Source organism: Lithobates pipiens, unplaced genomic scaffold (assembly GCF_037356315.1).
Source record: "Lithobates pipiens isolate NorthernLeopardFrog02 unplaced genomic scaffold, aLitPip1_a1.2 Scaffold_13, whole genome shotgun sequence".
Taxonomy (NCBI): domain Eukaryota; kingdom Metazoa; phylum Chordata; class Amphibia; order Anura; family Ranidae; genus Lithobates; species Lithobates pipiens.
The window spans coordinates 514962884-514983500 of record NW_027507718.1 but is presented as its reverse complement, the minus strand read 5'-3'; the positions used below and the strand labels follow the sequence as shown (position 1 = coordinate 514983500).

At 46.0% G+C, this 20617-nt stretch overlaps 1 protein-coding gene across 2 annotated transcripts in view; it reads left to right on the top strand.

Moving 5' to 3' along the window:
• Positions 1–20617, top strand: part of EXOC6B (exocyst complex component 6B) — a 440636-nt gene that overhangs the window by 167525 nt on the left and 252494 nt on the right. For both annotated transcript variants that reach the window (XM_077478074.1, XM_077478073.1), the window contains exon 7: positions 19546–19716. In XM_077478074.1, the coding sequence (XP_077334200.1) occupies positions 19546–19716 (171 nt within the window). The remainder of the gene's footprint in view (positions 1–19545; positions 19717–20617) is intronic.

Below are 20617 nucleotides of genomic sequence, written 5' to 3'. Positions count from 1 at the left end.
GGAGAGAAAGGTAAAGAGGAGACGTGTATGTTCTGCTGGGGAGGAGAGAAAGGTGAAGGAGAGGTGAAGATGTATGTGCTGCAGGGGAGGAAAGAAGTACGTTCTGGGGAGTAGGGGGAGAAATGTGAAGAATGGAGTATGTTCTGTGAGAAGAAGAGGGAAGTATGTATTACAGGGGACTATAGAAATGTAAAGGAGAGCGAGTAGTATGCTCTGCTGGGAGAGAGATGAGAGATATGGGAAGGAGAGGCGAGTATGAGCTGATGGGGGAGTGGGGGGGATGTGAAGAAGAGGTGAATATGCATGGCAGGGGAAGAGAGAAAAGTGAGGGAAAAGCGAGTATGTTCTGTGGGGGAGAGGATAAATGTGAAGGGAAGTTGAGTATGTAGTGCAGTGAAGAAGAGGTATGTTCTGCTAGGGAGAGGAGAAATGTGAAGGTGTGGCGAGTATGTCTTGTAGGGGAGGGGAGAAATGTGGAGAGATGAGTATGTTCTCTGTGATAGGGGAGAAATGTGAAGGCAAAGTGAGTATGTTCTGTTGGGAGGAGAAAAATGTAAAGGAGAGGTGAGTATGTGCTGCTTGGGAGGGGAGAGATATGAAGGAGAGGAGAGTATGTTCTGCGAGAAGGGGAGAAATGTGGAGACACGAGTATGTTCTCTGGGGTAGGAGAGGCGTGTATATTCTGTGGAGAGGAGATGAATGTAAAGGAGAGGTGCGTATGTGTTGCTGAGGAGGAGTGAGATGGAGAGGAGAGGCGAGTATGTCCTGCGTGGATGGGAGAAATGTAGAGAGACGAGTATGTTCTCTTGTGTAGAGAAGAAATGTGAAGGAGAGCTGAGTATATTCTGTGGGCAGGAGAGAAATGTAAAGGAGAGGCAAGTATGTGTTGCTGGGGAGGAGCGAGATGTGAAGGAGAGGCGAGTAGGTTCTGCAGGGAAGGGAGAAACGTGGAAAGGCGAGTATGTTCTGTGGGAAGGCGATTTGAGTATGTGCTGCTGAGGAGGAGAGAGATGTGAAGGAGAGATGAGTATGTTCTGCAGGGAGGGGAGATATGTGGAGACATGAGTATGTCCCGGATGGGAGAAATGTGCCAAGGAGAGTATGTTATGTTGAGTAGGGGATAAATGTGAAGAAAAGAGGAATATGTGCTGTGAAAGGAGAAAAATGTAAAGGAGAGTTGGATATGTTCTGCGATGAAAGGGGAGAACTTTGAATGAGAGGCGACTGTTTGGCTGGGGAGGAGAGAAAGGTGAAGGAGAGGCAGAGTATGTTCTGCTGGGGAGGAGAGAAAGGTGAAGGAGAGGCGTGCATGTTCTGCTGGGGAGGAGAGAAAGGTGAAGGAGAGGTGGAGTATGTGCTGCTGAGGAGGAGAGAAAGGTGAAGGAGAGGCGGAGTATGTTCTGCTGGGGAGGAGAGAAAGGTGAAGGAGAGGCGGAGTATGTGCTGCTGAGGAGGAGAGAAAGGTGAAGGAGAGGCGGAGTATGTTCTGCTGGGGAGAAGAGAAAGGTGAAGGAGAGGCGGAGTATGTGCTGCTGGGGAGGAGAGAAAGGTGAAGGAGAGGCGGAGTATGTGCTGCTGGGGAGGAGAGAAAGGTGAAGGAGAGGCGTGCATGTTCTGCTGGGGAGGAGAGAAAGGTGAAGGAGAGGTGGAGTATGTGCTGCTGAGGAGGAGAGAAAGGTGAAGGAGAGGCGGAGTATGTTCTGCTGGGGAGGAGAGAAAGGTGAAGGAGAGGCGGAGTATGTGCTGCTGAGGAGGAGAGAAAGGTGAAGGAGAGGCGGAGTATGTTCTGCTGGGGAGAAGAGAAAGGTGAAGGAGAGGCGGAGTATGTGCTGCTGGGGAGGAGAGAAAGGTGAAGGAGAGGCGGAGTATGTGCTGCTGGGGAGGAGAGAAAGGTGAAGGAGAGGCGGAGTATGTTCTGCTGGGGAGGAGAGAAAGGTGAAGGAGAGGCGGAGTATGTGCTGCTGAGGAGGAGAGAAAGGTGAAGGAGAGGCAGAGCATGTTCTGCTGGGGAGGAGAGAAAGGTGAAGGAGAGGCGGAGCATGTTCTGCTGAGGAGGAGAGAAAGGTGAAGGAGAGGCGGAGCATGTTCTGCTGGGGAGGAGAGAAAGGTGAAGGAGAGGCGGAGTATGTTCTGCTGAGGAGGAGAGAAAGGTGAAGGAGAGGCGGAGCATGTTCTGCTGGGGAGGAGAGAAAGGTGAAGGAGAGGCGGAGTATGTTCTGCTGAGGAGGAGAGAAAGGTGAAGGAGAGGCGGAGTATGTTCTGCTGGGGAGGAGAGAAAGGTGAAGGAGAGGCGGAGTATGTTCTGCTGAGGAGGAGAGAAAGGTGAAGGAGAGGCGTGCATGTTCTGCTTGGGAGGAGAGAAAGGTGAAGGAGAGGCGTGCATGTTCTGCTGGGGAGGAGAGAAAGGTGAAGGAGAGGTGGAGTATGTGCTGCTGAGGAGGAGAGAAAGGTGAAGGAGAGGCAGAGTATGTTCTGCTGGGGAGGAGAGAAAGGTGAAGGAGAGGCGGAGTATGTGCTGCTGGGGAGGAGAGAAAGGTGAAGGAGAGGCGGAGTATGTGCTGCTGGGGAGGAGAGAAAGGTGAAGGAGAGGTGGAGTATGTGCTGCTGAGGAGGAGAGAAAGGTGAAGGAGAGGCAGAGTATGTTCTGCTGGGGAGGAGAGAAAGGTGAAGGAGAGGCGGAGTATGTGCTGCTGGGGAGGAGAGAAAGGTGAAGGAGAGGCGGAGTATGTGCTGCTGGGGAGGAGAGAAAGGTGAAGGAGAGGCGGAGTATGTGCTGCTGGGGAGGAGAGAAAGGTGAAGGAGAGGCAGAGCATGTTCTGCTGGGGAGGAGAGAAAGGTGAAGGAGAGGCGGAGTATGTTCTGCTGAGGAGGAGAGAAAGGTGAAGGAGAGGCGGAGCATGTTCTGCTGGGGAGGAGAGAAAGGTGAAGGAGAGGCAGAGCATGTTCTGCTGAGGAGGAGAGAAAGGTGAAGGAGAGGCGGAGTATGTTCTGCTGGGGAGGAGAGAAAGGTGAAGGAGAGGCGAGTATGTTCTGCCGGGGAGGAGAGAAAGGTGAAGGAGAAGTAAGCATGTTCTGTAGGAGAGGGGAGAAATGTGAAGGAGAGGGGGGGTGTACTGTCCTACTGTCTTTACTATTTTCCCATCTTCTGGTAACTCATCACTCAAAACATGGAAGCTCTCATGGTTTATTGGAAGAAGGTAAACTCTATACAGCCAAGGACAATACTAGTGAGCATTGCCTCATATTCCCCAGGTAGCTGAAAAGGGCACTTGGAAGGAAATGCTTCTTAAGTGCCATTGCTGTATTTTTCATACAATGGTGGCAATCACCTTGCTGTAGTGTTGATCCAATGGGGTCGCTGAGTCGGTATACACTATGCAGGAGCTCTGCATGTCTTCTGACTTCACTAGGGCAGCGATAACAGGCAGATAGGACCTTTTAGAAGGAGGTCTACATTGACAGCCTCTATATTACTCTGCCTCATTCCTTTAAGGCCACATGCACACTGAGTGTATAGGGGCATTATATATTTTTTTTACTGCTTCTAAATCCCCCTGCATGTTGGCCTATGTGTCCATGCAAATATATGTTTAGAGGCAGAAAAAAACAAAACCCTGCTAGTGTGTCTAGGAGCAACAAAGTTTTGGCAGAAAAAACGCTTGACTGGTGTAAACCCTTACATTCCAATTTTACCCCGGATATCCCCTGTATCAGCATGTGCTGACGTCATCGGCACATGCGCACTGAATCAATGGCGCATTCTTGCCGTTGTTTCAGCTGCCGTGTCGTTACCTGGTGGCTCCCGCGTGCATGCACGGGAGTGACGTCATCGAGACTTCGGCCAATCACAGCGCCGGAGCCCTTGACCGCTGTAGGGGCTTCAATCTAAGGTGGGTATTTCATAATCGGGTAGTATTCTGACCAAAAAAAATAATTAACATCCAAGCACTTGATGCGCCTAAACACTTTACAAGTGTCAAGTGTTTTTTTTTCTGCTAAAAACGCTGCTTACCAGGAGGAAAGGCGACTAGGAGAGACGGCCAAACGTCTAGTGTACATGAGGCCTAAGCCTGTATGTCCTCCCTCTAATATTGTGTAGATGGCCAGGAGATGTAACATTGGCAGAGCGTGTAGAAAGGGGCGGCTGTGATGGGCTTCTGGTTTCTGTTTGGAGAAAGTCCTCCCTGGCATGCGATGTCCATTGGGGAGGTCGGAGGTTAATGACTGCGTCTCAGTAGATTGAGATAACACAACTGATGGAAGCTGGCTTCCCCTTATCAGGTGTAATAGAATGGCCTCTTGTCAGAGAACTGGAAGTGAGCCGCGTTCCTCGGGGCACCAAAGCCAGGAGCCGGGCCTGGATACGCACCACTTCAAGGAAGACTTGGCATCTGTCGGAGCCTGATTTCACTTCACTTCTATTTTTCTGGAGGTTAATAATAATAATAAAAAAATAATAATTTCTTGGTGTTTTCCGTACAATTTTGTACAATAGATTAATTCCAGTTTTTTTTTTTTTTTTAATAGATTTGGTAATTATGCATTTTATGGCTTACTGTCTTTATTGCTTATTCTACATACTTTCTCTTCAATAATTTCTCTTCTTTTTCTTTTCTTTTTTCTTTGTTTCTTTTTTTTTTTCTCTCCTCCTTTTTTATTCTGCTACCTTTTCTTCTCTTCTCTTTTCTTTTTCCCCTTTTCTTTCCTACCTTCCTTGATTTTATTTTTTTTCTTTCTAATCTCTTCTCTCTAATCTCGCTCATCGATCGCCTATCGCCCACCGCTCTCCTCTCTCTCGCTCGCGCTCTCTCTATCGCCCATCGCTCTCTCTATCGCCCATCGCTCTCTCTATCGCCCATCGCTCTCTCTATCGCCCATCGCTCTCTCTATCGCCCATCGCTCGCTCTCGCTCTCATCGCGCTCTCTCATCGCGCTCTCTCATCGCGCTCTCTCATCGCTCGCTCTCTCATCGCTCGCTCTCTCATCGCTCGCTCTCTCTGTCTCTCGCTCTCTCGGTCTCTCGGTCTCTCGCTCTCTCGCTCTCTCGCTCTCTCGCTCTCTCGCTCTCTCGGTCTCTCGCTCTCTCGGTCTCTCGCTCTCTCTGTCTCTCGCTCGCGCGCTCTGTCTCTCTCTCGCGCGCTCTCTGTCTCTCTCTCGCGCGCTCTCTGTCTCTCTCTCGCGCGCTCTCTGTCTCTCTCTCGCGCGCTCTCTGTCTCTCTCTCTCTCGCGCTCTCTGTCTCTCTCTCTCTCTCTCTCGCGCTCTCTGTCTCTCTCTCTCTCGCGCTCTCTGTCTCTCTCTCTCTCGCGCTCTCTGTCTCTCGCGCTCTGTCTCTCTCTCTCTCGCGCTCTGTCTCTCTCTCTCGCGCTCTGTCTCTCTCTCTCGCGCTCTCTCTGTCTCTCTCTCGCGCTCTCTCTGTCTCTCTCTCGCGCTCTCTCTGTCTCTCTCTCGCGCTCTCTCTGTCTCTCTCTCGCGCTCTCTCTGTCTCTCTCTCGCGCTCTCTCTGTCTCTCTCTCGCGCGCTCTCTGTCTCTCTCTCGCGCGCTCTCTGTCTCTCTCTCGCGCGCTCTCTGTCTCTCTCTCGCGCGCTCTCTGTCTCTCTCTCGCGCGCTCTCTGTCTCTCTCTCGCGCGCTCTCTGTCTCTCTCTCGCGCGCTCTCTGTCTCTCTCTCGCGCGCTCTCTCTCGCTCTCGCTCGCTGATATCGCTCTCTCATGGATATCTATCTATCTCTTTCTTTCTGATCTCTCTCTTTCTGATCGATCTTGCGCTCCCTCTCTTCTATTTCTTCTCCCCTGCTTTTCTTTTCATCCCTTTTATCCCCCCCCCCCTTTTTTTTTTCCCTCTTTCCCTTCTTTTGGTACGGTAGTTATATATTCACTATAAGGCATGGCTTGTATCAATGTGTTGTTTTAACTGTGCCCAGCAGGGGGTGCTGCATGACCAGTGTTGAATAAAGCCCAGCAGTTGGAGACAGCTAATGAAAGCGGTAGACAAATGAGTGCCATGAACCGGGGTTACAGGCCAAGCCATTTGTATCCATAAAGAGCTGCTTAAGCTTCCAGGCAACAGATTACCAATTTAAAGAAGACTGATCAGCCCCTGATTATACCCGGTGGTGTGCGTGGGGCTGCTGACAGGCTGCTGCGCGGCCTTCTGGGTAAAATAAAGTGAAAGTTCAGAGGGCCCCTAGTTTTACTTCTTTTCACTTCCCCTGGGTGATGGAGGGGCGAATGAAATAGAACACCTACAATCATTTATCAGCAAAATGAGGAGCTTTGGATTTCCCTGTCTGCTCCCTATAGGAGTCCGATCAGTACGGTATGTGTTATGGAGCCCAGCAGGGAAAGGAGTTTATTTTATTTTGTATTGTATTTTATTTAATTGTATTTTATTATTGTGTCCCTCTCCATGGTTCATGGCAGATGCTGGGATTGCAGACAGCCTTTTGTATTGTCTTTTAGTCTTGCACTTTTGTAGCGGCTCCTCTCCTCGACTAATATTGCTTACTCTGATTTAACTGCACACTGTGAGCTTCTCATAATGTGCATTATGAGCTGCATCAAGTCAAATAGAGCCCACCCTGGCTAAAGGATATCCAGCGTTCTCTAGCCCTTTCCGCCCCACCTTGGCTGTACCTTTTTTCTGCCCCTTTCTTTCATTGGATTTCAGTTCCATCAATCATGGAGGCTCAGTGTCAAGTAAGTTGTTACCTAGGATGGTCTGAACGCGAAAGAAGTCTGTCAGGGAGCGCCCACTCCCCCACATGGACACCCAACCTTCAAGGCTTTATGTACGGAATTCCCTTGCAAGATCAAGCAAACTGCTTGTGTCAGGGCTGAGGCCTCAGAGCTCTGCCAAGAAAGGTACGCCGCTCTATGCCTCAGGCAGAAACACAAATGAGAGGCGGGACAGAGTGTTGAACAGGAAGTGTCTGAATATGGACCTTCATGGTGGGATCGCCAGGGTTTATGTTAACCACTTGCCGACCGCCACACGCACATATACGTCAGCAGAATGGCACAGGCATGCAAATGGGCATGCCTGTGCTTCTCTTTTAAATTTGACGCCTATCGCGCGTGCCCCGGTGACCGTGCCCCGGTGACCGTGCCCCGGTGACCGTGCCCCGGTGACCGTGCCCCGGTGACCGTGCCCCGGTGACCGTGCCCCGGTGACCGTGCCCCGGTGACCGTGCCCCGGTGACCGTGCCCCGGTGACCGTGCCCCGGTGACCGTGCCCCGGTGACCGTGCCCCGGTGACCGTGCCCCGGTGACCGTGCCCCGGTGACCGTGCCCCGGTGACCGTGCCCCGGTGACCGTGCCCCGGTGACCGCACTTGCAGCGAGGAGAGGTAGAACGGGGAGAAGGCATTTCCCTGTTCTGCCTTGCAAATATGACAGAGATCTACTGCTCCCTGTCATCGGGAGCAGTGATCACTGTCATGTTGTAGTGAGCCCACCCCCCCCTACAGTTAGAATCACTCCCTAGGACACACTTAACCCCGTGATCGTCCCCTAGTGTTTAACCCCCCCCCCAGGCGGTTGTGCTGCGCAGGATCATGTAAGTGACTCTACACTTTTGGGGCGCGCATGCACTCAGCTGGCGACCCACTACTGCTGTAATTTATACACAGTGGGAGCTGATTTGCAGATACTGTGGAGTAGGGATGAACTCCGGCCTGTTTGCACACTCCACGTGCAGAGCCCGCCAGGAAGTCAGCACTGCGCTAATCGCAGGCAGTGAGACATTTCCCGATCTCTGCAGCCGCACATCAGGAAATGTCTCACTGCCTGTGATTAGCGCATCGCTGCACTGTCTTCCTGCCGGGCTTTGCACGTGGAGTGTGCGAACACGCCGGAGTTCATCCTTACTGTCGACTCTATGTCCCCCGGGCCTCCAGCGATTGTTCTATCCATAGAAAAGCCATTGCTCCTGTGATTCTGCAATGCCTTCCCCTTGTAAAAACACCTCCCACACAGTGCACAAGCACTGGCTAGGCACACGGTTATCCCTTTGATTGCCCCTGATGTTAATCTCTTTCGAGACAGTGTCATTAGTACAGTGACAGTGCATATTTTTAGCACTGATCACTGTGTTGGTGTCGCCGATCCCCAAAAAAAGTGTCAGACATATCGGTGTATGATTTTTGTCCACTGAAATATCGCAGTCCCAGTAAAAGTCGCTGATCGCTGCCTTTACTAGTAATAAATAAAAAGGCCATTAATCTATCCCATAGTTTGTAGACGCTATAAGCTTTGTGCAAACCAATCAATATACACTTATTGGGATTTTTTTTTTTTTTAACCAAAAATATGTAGCTAAATACATATTGGCCTATATCGATCAAGTAACTTAGATTTTTTTTAAATTTTTGTTTTATAGCAGAATGTGAAAAACAAAACAAAAAAAAAAAAATATATATATATATATATATATATATATATATATATATATATATATATATATATATATATATATATATATATATATATATATTTTTTTTTTTGTTTTGTTTCGTTTTATAGTAAAAAAAATTAAAACCGTAGAGGTGATCAAATACCACCAAACGAAACTCTATTGTCAGAAAGAAAGGACATAAATTGTATTTGGGTACAGCGTTGCACGACCGCGCAATTGTCAGTTAACCACTTACCGACCGCCTCACACAGATATAGTGCAGCAGAAGGGCACGTAGAGGCAGAATCGTGTACCTGTTCGTTGCCCTTTAAGTGGTGGGTTGCGCTCGCCGGAAGCTTCGTAAGCTCGATCGCAGCTCCCGTGGACTCTGTCCGCAGGGATACCCGCAATCGTCTCATGTAAACAAGCATCTTCCCGTTCCCGTTCTGCCTAGTGACACTGTCACTGATCACCGCTCCCTGTAATCAGGAGCGGTGATCAGTGACGTGTCACACACAGCCCCTCCCCCCACAGTTAGAATCACTCCCTAGGACACACTTAGCCCCTACAGTGCCACCTACTGGTTAACCCTTTCACTGCCAGTCACATTTACACAGTAATCAGTGCATTTTTAATTGCACTGATTTCTGTATAAATGACAATGGTCCCAAAATCACGACGAAAGTGTCTGATGTGTCCACCATAATGTCGCAGTCACGATAAAAATCCCTGATCACCGCCATTACTGATAAAAAAAATTATTAATAAAAATGCCATAAAACTATCCCCTATTTTGTAAACGCTATGATTTTTTGCGCAAACGAATCAATAAATGCTTATTGCGATTTTTATTTTATTTTTTTATTTTTTACCAAAAATATGTAGAAGAATACGTATCCTAAGCCTAAACTGAGGGGGAAAAAATGTTTTTATATACCGTATATTTTTTGTGGATATTTAGATTGTAAGCTCTAACATGCAGGGCCCTCTCCTCTGATTCCCCCCTGTATTGAATTGTATTGTAATTTTACTGTCTGCCCTCATGTTGTAAAGCGCTGCGTAAACTGTCGGCACTGTATAAAAGTGCTGCGTAAACTGTCGGCACTGTATAAAAGCGCTGCGTAAACTGTCGGCACTGTATAAAAGCGCTGCGTAAACTGTCGGCACTGTATAAAAGCGCTGCGTAAACTGTCAGCACGGTATAAATCCTGTATATTAATAATAATAATAATAATAATAATAATAATATAGAAAAAAGTAAACAATTTGCACAAAAAATAAACCTGCAAAGGTGATCAAATACAACCAATCTATTTGTGGGGGAAAAAAGGACGACAATTTTGTTTGGGAGCCACGCCGTACGGCCGCGCAATTGTCAGTTAAAACAACTCAGTGCTGCATCGCAAAATAAAAACGCTCTGGTCTTTGGCCAGCCAAATGGTCCTGGGCTTAATTGGCTAAAATAACGCAGCGCCGTATCGCAAAAAAAAAAATAAAAAAAATGGCCTGCTCATAAAGGAGGGCAAATCTTCTGGAGGTCAAAGTGGTTAAAAAATAAATAAAACATTTGTTGATGCAGATCGAAAAGGAAGAGCAGCAGGACAAAAACACAGAGGGATCTGAACCCTTAAGCCAAGGTTCCTCTGTCAATAGAAATAGCTAATGGTGCGCTGTTCCTTTAAATGGCGAACTGATGAACAAAATAAGGTGAATAAACAAAATACAAAAGTCTTGAAACATAATTTGTGTGTGTGTGTGTGTGTGTGTGTGTGTGTGTGTGTGTGTGTGTGTGTGGACAATGTGATAGAAACTTAGTGATGCACATAACGGATGTCATGACAAATGCATTATTCAAAATGTCAATGTGCAAAAAATTGCACAAAATTCTCGTGTGTAAAAAATAAAAAAAAATGTTAAATTGAAAAAGTTCAAGTCATATACATAATAAAAGGTGTGACAAGTGGAGATGGTATTCAACTCGGTGGCTGCCAGTGTTCATACACATACTCTGAGCACTAAACGCTGCATTCACACCTGAGCGTTTTGTAGCTTGAAGCTTCTAAAGTTGTAGGGGGGGGGGGGGAGGGGAATCGATGAACCTCTATGGAGATTGTCCACTCCAAATCGCCTGAAGCTCAAACAAGTTCTGGGGCTTCTTTTGTCGCTCCAATCGGGCAGATTTGGGTGTTTTTTGCCGTGTTTTTATTTCCATAGGTATGGCCGGAAACACACCATTAGGGCGTTTTTGTGCGATTTTTCTGATAAAATGAAAAATAAAAAAAATAATAAAATGGTAATAATATATGAATAAATGTAAAATACATGCACAAAAAAATATTAAATGCCTTATTATTAACCACTTTAAGCCCTGGACTGTTTGGCTGGCGAAAGACCAGAGCACTTTTTTGAATTGCGGCACTGCATTGCTTTAACTGACAATTGCACGATCGTACGACGTGGCTCCCAAACAAAACGTCCTCCCCCCCACCACAAATAGAGCTTTCATTAGGTCAGTGATGGCGAACCTTGGCACCCCAGATGTTTTGGAACTACATTTCCCATGATGCTCAACTACACTGTAGAGTGCCTGAGCATCATGGGAAATGTAGTTCCAAAACATCTGGAGTGCCAAGGTTCACCATCACTGCATTAGGTGGTATTTGATCACCCCTGCGGTTTTTATTTTTTGTGCTATAAACAAAAAGAAAAAGTGGCAATTTTGAAAAAAAGGCTTTATTTTTTACATTTTGCTATAATAAATATCCCCCCCCCCCCCCCCCAAAAAAAAAAAAAAAAAAAATAATATATATATATATATATATATATATATATATATATATATATATATATATATATATATATATATATATATATATATATATATATATATATATATATATAAAATTTCCCTCAGTTTAGGCCGATACGTATTCTTCTACATATTTTTGGTAAAAAAAAAAATTGCAGTAAGCGTTTATTGATTGGTTTGCGCAAAAGATATAGTGTCTACAAAATAGGGGATAATTTTATGACCTTTTTATTATATAATATATACACACATGCACACACACATATAGTATATATTTTTTTTTACTAGTAATAACGGCAGTCAGTGATTTGTATTATGACTGTGACATGGCGGACACTTTTCCCGCTATTTTGGGACCATTCACATTTATACAGCGATCAGTGCGATTAAAAATGCATTGATTACTATGTAAATGTGACTAGTAGTGAAGGGGTTAGCCAGGAGGGGGCGCTGCAGGGGTTAAGTGTGTCCTAGGGAGCGATTCTAACTGTTGGGTGGGCTGTGTGTGACACGACACTGATCACCACTCCTGATCACACGGAGCAGAGATCAGTGACACTGTCATTAGGCAGTATGGGGAAATACTTGTTTACATTAGCATTTCCCCGTTCTTCCTCCCCGTTCTTCCTCTCCGTGAGACGATCGCGGGTATCCCCGCGGTCTTCGAGTCCGCGGGACCCACGATCACCCTCGCGAAGCTCGCGCACGTGCCGTCAGCGGCACGTATGCGACCACAGGGTGGCATATTTAAAGGGACGTACCTGTAAGCCCATTTGTTTGTCCGTGCCATTCTGCCGATGTAAATGTTCATGTGGCAGTCAGTAAGCGGTTAATAATAATAATACTATTAATAAACTAACAATAAACACCCAAACTTGAACAATAAATTACTTTTATAATTATAATAAATTATTTTGTGTTGGGGTGTTTAGTAATTATTTTACCTTTTTAAGGGGTAACGGTTAAAGTTCAGGGCTAATTATTTATTGTTACTTGGTATTTATTGAATTTATTTTTTATTGATTTTTATTCGTGTATATATTTTACATTCATTTATTATAATGCATATAATAATAAATAAAATAATAAATAACCCCATCTCCTAATCCTAACCTAAACTGAACTCGAACTCCTTACCCTAACAAAAAAAAAAAAATTATAATAAATGAATAATAATAATAAAAGAAGAAATAAAAACTAATGGAAAAGCTAAAATACCCAGCAACAAATGATGCAACAAATAATGGTTTCCTCTATTGGCTAATAAAAAAATAAAAATAAAGCCAAAGCCCAAAAATGCTGAATACAAAAAAAAGCAGAAAATAAATGCTCAGACGCTGCGCTCAGGTGTGAATGCAGCCTTAGGTAGATACAGCTCCTTCTCCCAGACCTGTCAAATGCTCTCTAAAGAGAGCGAGCCGAATGAGGATCGCTGTTCAGAGAACAGAATTGTTGTTTTTTTTTTTTTTTTTTTAAATCGGTTGCAAAACTTTATTGAAATAAGCTTTTACAAAAAAAACTCGGCAAATAAAAAAAAATATATAAATGCAAAGAACAAGTACAGAGTTTGCATAGGGAAACGGAGTACATGAGGCAAAAAAATACTTGTACTGTATTAGCCAATGGGCAGTAACATGGGATTACAACAGCCACGTAAATTTTCAATGGTAATTATTACCCAAATAAAGGAAGATGGGACGAATCACACTACACCTACCATCTCCTTGTTTACCCAACCTGCAAAAAAAACTGGGTCTCTTGGGCTGAGGCCTGGATTGTCTAGCCAGTTAGCCCAATTTTTTTCAAATTTGCCTGTGCATCCTCTATACCAATATAAACATTGTTCTAGTCAAAGAGTATCCCCCAGGTTCCTAATCCATTCATTTTTAGAGTGGGTGGGTTCTCTGATTTCCAGTGCAGTCAGGTTTTGGTGCTTTAAAGAGGGAGTCCCGCACATTTTTTATTTTTATTTTTTTAAAGTCAGCAGCTACAAATACTGCAGCTGCTGACTTTTTTTAAAATAAGGTCACTTACCTGTCCCAGGGTCCAGCAATGTCGGCACCCGAGGCCGAACCATCCCTTGGTCCTCGGATGCTGCCGCCGCCATCTTCGGTATGGGGATCGGGAACTGAAGCCTCGTGGCTTCACTTCCCAGTTCCCTACTGCGCATGCGCGAGTCGCGCAGCGCAATCAAAATGCTCCCTGCTGTCTCTGGGATCCGTGTTTGTTCCAGTAGATAGTGTGGCGGGACAGGAAGAGGCATAGACTCCCGTGGGAAGTGGGTGCAAATACCTGTCTTAGACAGCTATCTGCACCCCCCCTCCCCCCTGAAAGGTGCCAAATGTGGCACCAGAGGGGGGGAGGGTTCCGAAAAAGTGGAGGTTCAATTTTTGTGTGTCCTTTAAATAAGGCTCTTTATAATGGCCGTCCTAGTGAATTGCATATCAGTGGACTCTATTATACTTGGTATACATTAAATCAGGGGTCTTCAAACTATGGCCCTCCAGTTGTTCAGGAACTACAATTCCCATCATGCTTAGTCATGTCTGTGAATGTCAGAGTTTTACAATGCCTCATGGGATGTGTAGTTCAACAACACCTGGGGGGCCGTAGTTTGAGGATCCCTGATCTAAATATATAGGAGCAGGGTTTGTGACTTTATATGAAGCATACAGCCATGGAGACCTCCTGACATAGATGTGTCTGGTGGGTATACCATAATTGCGACCATATAACATGCATAATATAATAACATGATACATATAGTATAAAAAATGTTATTACATAATAATATGATGGCTTATCAGCGTAATAATAAACAGTAGTAGCATCTTGATCTAGGCTCTGTCACACTATGTACTCAATATCACCTGGTCATACATTAGCTCATCCCTTACCCAGTAATTGGTCATCCCTTACCCAGTAATTGGATATACACTTTCATGTTGTAATACATATCTACATTTTTCAAAGATGGGCTATCTTGATGTGGCTCACACGATCTTTGAGGTTCCATGCCTTTCCATCAATGCCCTGCCTCAGCTCCCGGGGCTGATGTTCCTCTGGCCGGCCCTCAGCTTTCCATGCCCATGCCCAGACTCTTAGTTTGTAAGTATGAGTGGGAGGCCTACCCTTGTACTTATTTTTATTTTCTATTTTTTTTATATACTTAACCAATTTGTTTACTTTAACATTTTTATAGACACCTACCCTGCATTTTCTCCTGAAGAGTGGCACTTTAGCCACGAAACGCGTTGAGATATCAGATGCTCCTTACTTTACATCCTTAAGATTATTACTAACATTACGTTTCTTTGGATCATACCAATCTTGATTATGCTGTTTACTGTGGAGACACGTTACAATGAGTCTGGCATTTTTTCATGATGCTACTACTGTGTACTATTACGTTGATATGCCATCATATTATTTTGTGTTCTGTAATAGTTTTTTATGCTATTATTATAGATGTATCATGTTATTATATTATGCATGTTATAGGGTTGCAATTATGGTATACCCACCAGACACATCTATGTCGTGAGGTATCCTTGGCTGCATGTTTCATATAAAGTCCCAAACACTGCTTCTGTAAATTTCCATTGGCCTCATATAAAGTCCCAAACACTGCTTCTACATATTTCCATTGGCCCCATATAAAGTCCCAAACCCTGCTTCTACATATTTCTATTGGCCCCATATAAAGTCCCAAACCCTGCTTCTATAAATTTCCATTGGCCCCATATAAAGCACATGCCCCTAAAGGAGAAGTAGGACCAAAGCTCTTTTGGCCCTACTTCTCCTATGGACCACAGGAGTTCTGCACTCCTTTGACCTGTATTCAGCCAACAGTGGGCTAAAGTCTGCTCTTGGCTGATGTCACTCATCCTGACTTTAATGTTGGGATCCACCGAAAAAAGGGCTGGACTGGCTCAGACTCTGTGTCCCACTGAGAGGATGAGCCAGCTCCTCTCGCCCCTGCACAGCCCAAAGTTTCAGTGAGCACTAGAGGGTCAGAGCAGAGATCCAATGACTGACAGTGGCTATCTGCTCACTGAAGACCAATAACTGAGCGATCAGCGGTCTTTGATCGCTCAATTTTTAGGGTAGAGAAGGCGGAGGACAGATGCAGCATTGGACTGATGCTGCATCCACCTAGATGGGTATAATTTTTATTTTTTAATCTCAAACTACTTTTTTAACCACTTCAATACCATGCCATAGCCGAAAGATGGCTACAGCGTGTCTCTGTTCTGGGAGGATGCCTCCCGTGCACCCCTTGGGGTGTGCATTGGGCGCCTTTTGTTAATGTGTCCTTTGGACACAGCTGATTATAGATTGAGGGAAAAGGGCCAATCACAGAGGCCGTTTAACATTTGACAGTTGATCATATGTAAGCAAACGGTGTTGGTTATTTGCATTCCTCTCCTCGCGTTGTGACAGGAGCGGAGAGCCGATAACCAGGAAGTGTGACAGCGGACATTTACACTGATAATCCGTGCCCTGATTACCAGTGCAGCCTCATCGGCGGCCAGCCAGTTCACATCAGTGAAAAAAAATTTACTTTTCAAAATTGTAACAAACGAAGAAAAGCTTCTTATTTTTTTTTTCAACATTTTCGGTCTTTTTTTATTTGTTTAGCAAAAAAACCCAGCATGGATTAAATTGCACCAAAAGAAAGCTGTATGACCGCGCAATTGTCGTTCAAAGTGCAACAGTGCTGAAAATTGGCCTGGGCATGAAGGGGATGAATGTGCCCAGTATTGCAGTGGGTCTAAACCTAAAATTAAAAAAAAAAAAAATGACCCTGTGTACATATACTGATAACATAGAGGAGAGTTCATGGGCAGCTGAAAAAAAAAACGCCCAACTGCTCCTAAATGTCCATTTACTATCAGTGTACATGATTCCTAATGAGCACTCACTCGCCTGTCCCACGGTTCAGCAATGCGGCTGCCCGAAGCCTTCGCTTATCTCTCCCTCCTGTCCGCGGCGCCGCCATTGCAAGTGTGGGCACCCGACTGTGACAGCTTCACAGTCTGGTGCGCACTAGGCATGTGCGTCCTGAATGTCTGGGCAATCTTCTGGGACCTGTGACATGTCCCAGAAGATTGGAGGGAGGGCACGAGAGGACGAGGAGTCATCACCTAGGCCAGTGGTTCTCAACCTTGTCCTCAAGTACCCCCCACGCCCCATGTTTTGGGAATTTCTCTAAAATAGCTGTCCAAAATATGCCAAGCCATTGGCTCTGATTTAAAGCAGCTGTGCAAGATGAAGGAAAACCTACAAACGCGGCCTGTTGGGGGTACTTAAGGACAAGGTTGAGAACCGCTGTCCTAGGTGACCGAGTGGGAGCTGGGGACCTGACAAAACTAGCGCCCCCCCCCCCCCCCCCCAAATGTGGCATGTCAGGGGGTCAGGAGTGTTTAAAGCGGGAGTTCCACTTTTGGGTGGAACTCAACTTTGATCTTTTTTGCAAAGTGTTTCTTTTTGACTTTTTTTTTTTACTTGTTTTATATTTTATGACTGTATCCTTGTTACCGTCACTCGCCCTACTTTTATTAAAGTAACATTCTGTTTATATCTCCGGTAAATACCGTGGCATTGTTCTGGTTGAGGGGTTGATCTGGTGTGTGTGTGTGTGTGTGTAGGAATTTTTAGTATTTTTTTTTTTTATCCGCCAACTTTCATAGCAAGTCCAGAAACACAAGGGAGCCATTCCAGGCCTCGTCTGTCTGCGGCAGTCGGCTGTGCATTTCTGCGAGCTTTGATCTCCTGCTCTCTCCCCATGGAGGGCTGCAGGCCTGCAGTCTGGACCTTTTCTGCAGTAATTGTTCTCAGTCTGAGCTCTTTTTACACGACCTGTCATGAGCTTCACACAGCACGTTTGCCCTTTGTTCAGGTTAAAAGGTTTCTTGGCATTTGCCTGTGGGAGGGGGGGATAAGGCACTTTACAAGCGCCATCCAGACAGATCGCTCCCCAACCCCCCCCCCCCCCCCCCCTTACCCCCTTGTCCTCCAGAGGTCTCTGGATAGTACACCTGCCTGGCCTCAGCTACGGGCCCGGCTTAGGAAAAGGCAGAATTTATTTAGTGTAACTTAGAGCCCGTCTCCCGTACTGGGTCATTCCAGGGGTAAGTCTTTACAGGCAAATTTGGGTTTATTTAAATTGGAACTCCAGTCAAACGCTTAAAAATAAATAAATAAATAAAAAAAGTTTAAACAATGTTTCTATTGGCAGAGCTGTTGAGAACTCTTTTGCATAAACAATTAAAGCTGAACTCCAAACAAATACCCTTAAGGGCTCATTTACACTTCAACTCTGATACGCAATAAAGTGCCTACCGCTTCAACGTGGTTTATTTTGTGTTTTGATGCTTCTGTGATGCTTTTTTGAAGCCACGCGCCACACTTTAAAGGGACTCGGTAGAACCCCCATCTCATTCGGCGGTCCCCACAAGCTCATTCGTCGGTCCCCGCAAGCTCATTCGTCGGTCCCCGCAAGCTCATTTGTCGGTCCCCGCAAGCTCATTCGTCGGCCCCCCATATCTCATTCGTCGGCCCCCCATATCTCATTCGTCGGCCCCCCATATCTCATTCGTCGGCCCCCCATATCTCATTCGTCGGCCCCCCATATCTCATTCGTCGGCCCCCCCCATCTCATTCGTCGCCCCCCCCATCTCATTCGTCGCCCCCCCCCATCTCATTCGTCGCCCCCCCCATCTCATTCGTCGGCCCCCCCATCTCATTCGTCGGCCCCCCCATCTCATTCGTCGGCCCCCCCATCTCATTCGTCGGCCCCCCCATCTCATTCGTCGGCCCCCCTATCTCATTCGTCGGCCCCCCTATCTCATTCGTCGCCCCCCCAAGCTCATTCGCCCCCCCCCCAAGCTCATTCGCCCCCCCCCCAAGCTCATTCGCCCCCTCCAAGCTCATTGCGATTTTTCAGCAGATCCCTGACTCAGTAGTAACCTCTAGCTATGCTCACCCCCCCCCCCCCCCCCCCAAATTAGTAAGCCCCAAATCTGCTGATCCCCCCCACTCCGTAGTGACCTCCAGCTCTGCAGATCTCCCCCCTCATTAGTAGCCCCCAACTCTGCTGAACCCCCACTCAGTGACTAGGGATCGATATATCGGCCGAAAATAGGGTTATCAGTGGTGATAATAAATACATATTTCATTTAAATTGATATTAATTGAAAAGTCGAATATAATACAATAATATATATATAATTTTTTTTTTTTATTGTCCGTTTTGGTTTTTGGCAAAGTGCATCCTGAATTTTCAGTTTTGGTGCATCACTCAGTAGTAACCCCCAGCCTTGCTGATCCTCTGGTTTGCTGATCTTTCTCTCTCTCTCTCTCCTGTCCTCATGCACCTCCCTCTGTTGCTATTGCTCCCAAGCTGCATACCACGTGTGACATCTGCTAGTTTCTCCCGCCCTGGTCCCCCAGCTCTGCTGATTCTCTGCCAGTCAGTCCTTTCTCTCTTTGGTCTCTGCTCAGCTCCTTTTTTTGATCACTTTACACAATGTAAACATCCGTTATGACAGCAAAAGCAGTAACAGATACTCTTTATGGAGAGATCGGGGGTTTATTAGACCCTTGATCTCTCCTTATGGGCTCTGATGCAGTCGATCAGACACGGATCGCTTTGAACTTCTACTTCACTGGCCGCTATGCTGTCAACAAAGAACTGGAAATAGTCGTCACTTCCAGGTTCTAATGTCACTCAGTGGGAGGAACAACTTCAGTTCCTTCTGTGAGTCCGGAGATGGGTGCCGCTGGCCGCACCATTACTGGGCTTCCCGATTGCTCGAGAGAGCCCGGTAAAATCAGCGGGAAGGGGGTGGTACCCCCCTCCACCAACTGTAAAAGTATTACAGCTGCAACTTTGCCACTTATTACTTCTACTTGAAAGAAAACCGCTGGCACTAAAAAACTGATACGAGCATCCTGGTTGTAGCCTCAACCATGATCCTGGTATAACCGCTTCCCTACCGCGACGTATATAGACTGTGACCAAGTGGTTAAATTGCTTGAAAGTTTATTTTTTGTTTTTTTACAAAATTGCTGCTTATTTTATTTTTTTGGGGGAAAGCACGGTCACACAAGGGCCGACTAACCACCCGATGAAAGTTAAACATGCACTGATGTATATTGTTGGCGCTATATAAGTACCTGTGATAAATAATACATTGATGGGAGTGCCAGCTCCTATATTGCCATAACCCCTATTGTGTATGTATTTGATGGGAGTTCAGGGTTATCATGTAATGTTGTGTGTCGCAGTCTGTGTGCAGCATGGCCGTGTTCCATCATTCATGTCTGCCTTTTTTCTCTAGGCTCAGCAGCAGAGGACTATGGACAACCTGCTGTCTGTACAATGCAGAGGAGGCCTGGGGAAGAGGTATAAGAGAGACCTGTGCCCCAGCCCGGAGGTGAACGGCACCAGCCCCATGTCAGAACAGGACTCCGGGATCCTGGACGTGGAGGATGAAGATGAGGAAGAGGAGGTAACGCCGTATTATCTTTATCAGTAACGTGTGTGACCACAAGAAAGGTCAGCCAGGACCGAGATGATTATTAAAGTTCTGAGTATTTTTATTTGCGTTGAGGAAGTACTTATTGGGCACATCAGTCCCTGCCCTCTAATGCCACGTACACACAACCGGACTTTTCGAGGGACTAGGTCCGACGTTTTTTTCGACGGTCTTTCCGACTGACTTTCTGAATGAACGGACTTGGCCACACACAATCACACCAAAGTCTGACGGATTCAAACGTGATGACGTACGACTGGACTAGAATAAGGAAGTTCATCGCAAGTAGCCAATAGCTGCCCTAGCGTCCGTTTTTGTCCGTTGGACTAGCATACACACAAACTGATTTCTCGGTCTGGCGGAGTTCCGGTGGGAAAATTTAAAATCTGTTCTATTTCTAAAGTCCACCGGATTTTTGGCAAGCAAAGGTCCGATGGAGCCCACACATGATCGAATTGTCAGACGGACTCATTCCGTCGGACCTTTTCTGTCAAAAAGTCCGGTCGTGTGTACGTGGCATAAGGCATGTTTTTCACACAGGTTTCAGCTTGTATAAGAGCAATGTGAACAGCGAGCTTTGATAAAGTATTTGCAGAATTTTCAGCAAGCTTTGTTGAAGCTTCTAAAGTTCCGTTCAGCACCCGTTTGTAAATGTTGATCACAGATCCTAATGGAAACTCAGATTGCCACTTTAAACAAGCTGCTAGCAGGCTTCAACACTATTGAAGATTGTTGAAAGCTTGCTGAAACCTGCTAGCAGCTTATTTTAAAGTGGCGGCAATTAGCGCTCCCATTAGAACATATACAAAGGCTTGGAAAAAGCTGAGCAAAGCTGGCCGAAAGCTTTGCAAAAGCTTGCTGTTTACATTGCTCT